Below are 5,615 nucleotides of genomic sequence, written 5' to 3' on the forward strand. Positions count from 1 at the left end.
ATGTCAATCCACCTCATCTCGAAGGCGAACATCGCCGAACACCTGACAATCGACGTCCCCCCTTCAGACTCCCCCCTAAAACCCTCCTCCGTCCGCATCCGCTCCTCCCTCCTGAGTCTCACATCCAACAACCTCTCCTACGCCCTCCTAGGCACATACATGCACTGGTGGGACACCTGCCCCGTCCCATTAACTCTCCCACCCCCCTACAATAACCCCTCGGACTACGGCATCGTGCCAGCATGGGGCCTCGCGACCGTCCTCGACAGCACGATTCCCTCCCTAACCCCCGGCACAATCCTCTGGGGCTTCTGGCCAACAGGATCCCACGCCTTTGATCTAACACTAACACCCGCCGAACTCCCGGGCCACTACAAAGAGGTCTCGGCGCACCGAAAAGATGTCCTCCCGCTCTACAACCGCTACCGCGTCTTCGACACCCAGGGAAACGACCTGAGCACCTTTGGCTGGGACGCAGCCGTAGGCACGATTTTCGTTGCTGGATACCTGTTGGCCGAGTACATGTTCACCCCAGACCCAGCGTCTCACCCGGCAATCCACCCAAGCGAGCCCGGAGCGCTGGAATGGAAAGCTTCCGACGCAGACCTGTCGAAAAGCATCTTCGTGAGCCTGGGCGCATCCACGAAAACCGCGCGCTCGACGGCGTTTAATTTCTTTGCGAGATCGCCGGGGACGGAACCGCTCGGACTGCTGCAGTTCACGTCGTCGGTGGATGCACTCTCTGAAGCGGCGGCGAAGGGCAGTCCCAATTTCGCGGTTGGGACGTTGCCGTACTCGGATGTTGAGCTGGCGGGGAAGTGGATTGCGGGGCTTGAGCTTGAGACGAAGATCGAAAGAGTTGTTGTCGCGGACTTTGGGAGCCGCGATGGGGTTTTGGTGGGTGTTGTTGAGGATATTAGGGGCAATGAGAGGCTAAAGGGGGTGGAGGTTGTTGTTCTTGCGGTTGGGGGGCAGCAGAAGGTTAGCTCACTACTATGTCCTCTACTTGGTTTGGTGAGATTAGTCTGGAACTAACCGTGACAGGTCTACTCCTTCGACGAGATCATGGCCGAACAGGCGATGCTCGCATCCCTGAACAGAGTGCAGATGAATACGTCGCCCGCGTACGAAGAGGCGATTAAGCTTGTTGGCGCAGAAGAATTCTACCGCGGCGTCCAGGAGAGGTGGAATAGCTGGCTGGAGAATCGGGAGGCTGCTGCACCGGATCTCCGTCTTGTTTGGGGCGGCGGTGTTGCTGGGGAGGAGGGGATTGAGGGGTGCTGGGGGAAACTGTGCGGGAGTAAGGTTCGGCCTGAGGAGGCCCATGTATTTCGGATCTAGGAGGACGTCGGCACGGTCTATAGCACTGGAGGGTACGATGGCATTGGTGGAGAATATCTAGGAATTCGCTAGAGTCTGCTTCTCGATCTCTTCCAACGCCTGTTGTATACCATCCCAGTCCCCCAATCCACCTTCTTCCTTCTGCTTCAATTTCATCTCCACAAATCCATCCATTGCTGCCCTTTCCTCCTCAGTCAGAAGCTTCAGACGATCCTCGATATCCCCCTCGCCAAAGAACCTCCTATCGATCTTCGCCCAGTAAACCAAATCAAACGCCCAGCTCTTTCTGGCGGCATAGTTGACCCAGAAGTCGCCGCTCTCCCAACTCTTCAACATATGATGCGATAAGCGATGCTCCTCTTTGAGAACACCTCGCTCGATCCCAGCGTCTTCCTTTGCTTTCAGCGCCTTCAGGAAAGTCGGGAGCACCTTCTCGTACTTCTCAACCCAGTCGTCCAAGCCTGGTTCCCATGACTCTGGTTGTTCTAGTAGCAACCAGGAAGGCGGATCATAGGCATAACCCGTCGGTGCCGAGTAGGTATACTCCAGGTCAATGACCGCGGCAAGCTGGTTGCCTTTCCCTGCAAGCACATTTGCAGGCCTGAAATCGTCACAAAATAACCTGAAGGGCCCGGCATCGTTTGGGCTGAGCTTATGCTCGCAGGCGATCTTGCGGAACAGACAACGCGCAACATATTTCTGGCGGCAGTCTTCTGCTGATGCGATAGCGTCGTTTCGCTGCGAGGCGAGGTGGACCATGTGCAGTTCAGCTAGGGCTTGGTAGAAGGACGAGGCAGTTTCAAAGGGATGCTGCGGGAGCTGGTCTGGCGCGACTCCGCCCAACTGCACCAGCTCGTTCATGTTGAAGGTGAGTGGGCGGTGTTTGGCTATCCAGGTATCGTCGAATTCGTCGTCCGGGTTTGCCTTGTCGATGCAGCCGATTCCGGAAAATGTTGGCTTTGCGATCTGGAGCATAACATCCGCCATCTGGCCATAGATACTTTCCAGAGTTTCAACCTCGACATTCGGGTCCAGGATTGGCCTGTCAGCACCGGTAAGACCGGGCGTATTGAGGGGCTTGATAAAGTTGGTCTCATGGTTGATGTATTCCATGAGGATGAATGGGCCGAGTTCCACCGGACTGTCCTTCGCGCATCCGTGCTGGAAGACATGAGGGACACGAAAAGAGGTGAAATACTCTAGGAACTGCATAACAGCGACTTCGCGTTTGACTTTTTCTTCCGGGAACATCGATGATCCTGGAATCGGGAATCGTAGCATTGCCCCGCTCCCATTCTTGAATGCCATATGAAAACATAGGTTGAATGCGCCTCGCCGAGGAGTAAAGAGCTCGTCAGGGAGCCCTCCCTTTCGCTCAGCGATGAACCGCCCAACCTCACGCAAAACGTCCTGCTTGAAAATTTTGTCCTTCCATGCCTCTAGCATCTCGTCTGACTTGGCCCAGAGTGCATCATCATATTCCATATTCTGAGCTGTAATCGGCGCCATTTTGATACCGTCGTTGTCAAAGTAGTGAGTGAGTGTCTACTGGACTCTTGTGTATATCTTCAAGGTGGGAGGAAGCGCAGCATGAAGCCAGGGCGGAGAAAGCAGCAGGGCACAACGAAGGCCGGTCGCCTTGAATGACCCTTAGGCGCTGCACCGCCCACTCACTGAGTCGCAAACTATTCTTAGCGAGGCTCTACCTGTTGACCCAAGGTGGAGAGGTTGGGTGGGTAAAGAAGTCTCGACCGTCAACGCCAACAACGTAAGGGATTTAGGCGCCGCGGTCGGATCACGTTGTGCCAGTGGGCCAATCTAATCCTCTTCAGGCTTGCCAAGTCAGATACCGCAGATCTATCACAGTAGCGACCAATTAGGCAACAGGCTGATTCAAGCAATATACCTGACTTAAAGACAGGGCATTGGGCCTCGTTCGTTCTCCCATTTCACGCTAAAGATCCAACGGGGCGGTTTCCATAATCATGCATGACTCATAGAGCAACAGCAAAGTCCGCATTAGACGCCGAAGGCCAGTGTAAGCAGGTAACTGGTTACCATGGACTTGGTAACCAATCCACGACAAGGAGCAAGTACCAACTGGGCCAGACATTGGATTATCGCATGGTTGTTTCATCCTCGGCGACTGCAAGTGTCAGTTTACGTACAGGCACAGCAGAGGAAATCAAGGCACACTCACCTTCCATGTACAAGCCTGCCGCAGCACTGGGCGCTTGGCCTGTTCCAGGTTCCACTGCCAAATCGAGGACTTCTGTTAGTATCTGTGATGGAGTACGTTGACTCACAATATGTCATTATGCATGCGTCAAGACCGCCATGGTAGTCTAGTGTACTTCCCGAAACCCCGTTGCCTTGACCTAGCCTAGCCCGGGAATCGCAGCAAAGAAGGACAGGAAGAATGCACAGTGCGGGGTGATGGAGGGTGGTCCGGAGGTCGCGGTTTCGTAATAGTAGGCAATGAAGCACTTGCTCAAGCCAAGCCCTGGCGTAAATGCCGCAATTGCGCCGCAATATGGGGCTGCAAGCCATCGCTGCTCCCTGGCCAGTAAAATTTCGCGATCATCGCATTTTCGCTCCAGGCGCCGGGCGCGAACTCGAAAATGACTGGTCCAGAATTGGGATGGTACTATGATAGCGTATACAGGCTGATTGTGTAGTTCCAGAGCGTCTGTGCACGACGAGGCTCCGGTAGAAGAAGGATGCTATGGTTTCGCCGACGACGCAGTTAACCTGTGCCACCAACGAAATAGGGCATCCACTTACCAATCAATACACGCCGACTATGGCGGAGTTAGTAATAAAATCCTGATTCTGAACCTCATTCATATCCCCGCTGGCGGCCATGCCTCTTTGTAATCCCATAGGCCGATCAAAACAGTAGGGGCCGCGGTAAGGCATATTTGAACAGCATCAAAGATGGGGATGCGAGGGTCATCAATGACGGGGCGCTTAACGGACAGAATCCTAGGGCGAGTATGACCTTGGTGATTCTCGGGCATAAAAGGCTCGCGATTTCTGCGAAGATATCCTTTCTTGCAATCACCCTCGCACACATTCCATACAAACCACAAGTCAAAACATCATCATTTCTCTCTCGCCCCCTTCTCCACATAATCGGAGACTTCTATCATCAATACCGTACCTCCTTGAGCACTTGAACTAAAAACACCCTTGGTCGGTCACTCCATGACCTTCTGCTACCGTTCCGCAGAGTTGCATAAAAGCTGACCCATGGATTGCAGCAACAACATGTCCCGCAAGGAAACCGAGTTCAACATGAACATCTCCCAAGACAACCACGAGAGACTCTCGGAACGGGGCACCACCTCGCAGAAACAAAGGGGGATTCAGCCTAAGACCGGTAGCATGACAGAGTTTAAGCTCCCGTCTGAAACGGAGGACAAACTTATGCACGATGCTGGTGAAGCTTCCCGGAAGCGCAGGCAGAATCAAGGAAAATAGTCGAACGCCCACCACCGTACAGCCCGCCGCTTGACGATGTTTCAGCATCGCCCACCCGACAATTCTCAAATTGGCCGTTACCGTACATGAACGTCCTCCGACAAGCCTTGATGAGCGTTGTTGGATTGCATCGCAGTGTTATACCTGGGCAGTGACTGAGTTGTGATTCTGTGGGATCTTAATCCTCGCTTGGCCGGTTATTGTTGTTTTTGATCACTTGGTCGATGTGTTGTGCTTCCAGTATCGTTATGGTTGCCTACATATTACTTCAATATCACAATGTTTGTTGGGGGTGGATACTGCTTGACAGATTATAAGCATCACTGAATGGGACAAAGCTCCATGACGTATCTTGAGAAACTCAGCAATCCAGAGACTTCCTGTTCCCATTCCACTTTGATCCACGAAGACAATGCCATAAAGCCTGGGACGTTGGCGGCCGGTGGAAGACCCACGGTCCTTACCTTGATAATCGTGGGATGGCCGTTTTTCGTATTTCGTCTTGGGCAGAGACTCACCAGTGCATGCTCCCGCATCATGACCGACCTCTTCGCAATGGGCATCAAGAGAGCTCGTTGCTCGGCATAGTCTAGCGCAGAGTAGTAGGTAGGCACGAATGTTGGTGAAAGGTAGCCACAGGTGGATGTCAACAGCCAGCGCTAAGCCCGATACGGTACGGTACCGTACGGTACCATACTGCATACTCCAGGTGTCCCTGCAGACACAAGCAACACTCGTCTCCCCGTCTCCTTCTCTCTCCTCTCATTGCAACCGACCAGTCCACCCCGGAA

At 53.6% G+C, this 5,615-nt stretch overlaps 2 protein-coding genes across 2 annotated transcripts; one reads left to right on the top strand and one right to left on the bottom strand.

The window, feature by feature from the left end:
- Positions 1 to 1,341, top strand: DSM5745_08658 (DUF2855 family protein; the record flags this gene model as incomplete). The annotated part of the gene is made up of 2 exons (XM_026750674.1): positions 1 to 981; positions 1,045 to 1,341. The coding sequence occupies 2 exons, from the start codon at positions 1 to 3 to the stop codon at positions 1,339 to 1,341; spliced, it is 1,278 nt and encodes a 425-aa protein (XP_026600687.1).
- A 57-nt stretch (positions 1,342 to 1,398) lies between these two features.
- DSM5745_08659 (uncharacterized protein) lies at positions 1,399 to 2,850 on the bottom strand (the record flags this gene model as incomplete). Its single annotated transcript, XM_026750675.1, has 1 exon — positions 1,399 to 2,850. One exon carries the CDS (start codon positions 2,848 to 2,850, stop codon positions 1,399 to 1,401), a length of 1,452 nt encoding a protein of 483 aa, XP_026600688.1.
- Positions 2,851 to 5,615: the final 2,765 nt, after the last annotated feature.

This window comes from Aspergillus mulundensis (genome assembly GCF_003369625.1).
Source record: "Aspergillus mulundensis strain DSM 5745 chromosome Unknown scaffold_10, whole genome shotgun sequence".
NCBI classification, from domain to species: Eukaryota; Fungi; Ascomycota; class Eurotiomycetes; order Eurotiales; family Aspergillaceae; genus Aspergillus; species Aspergillus mulundensis.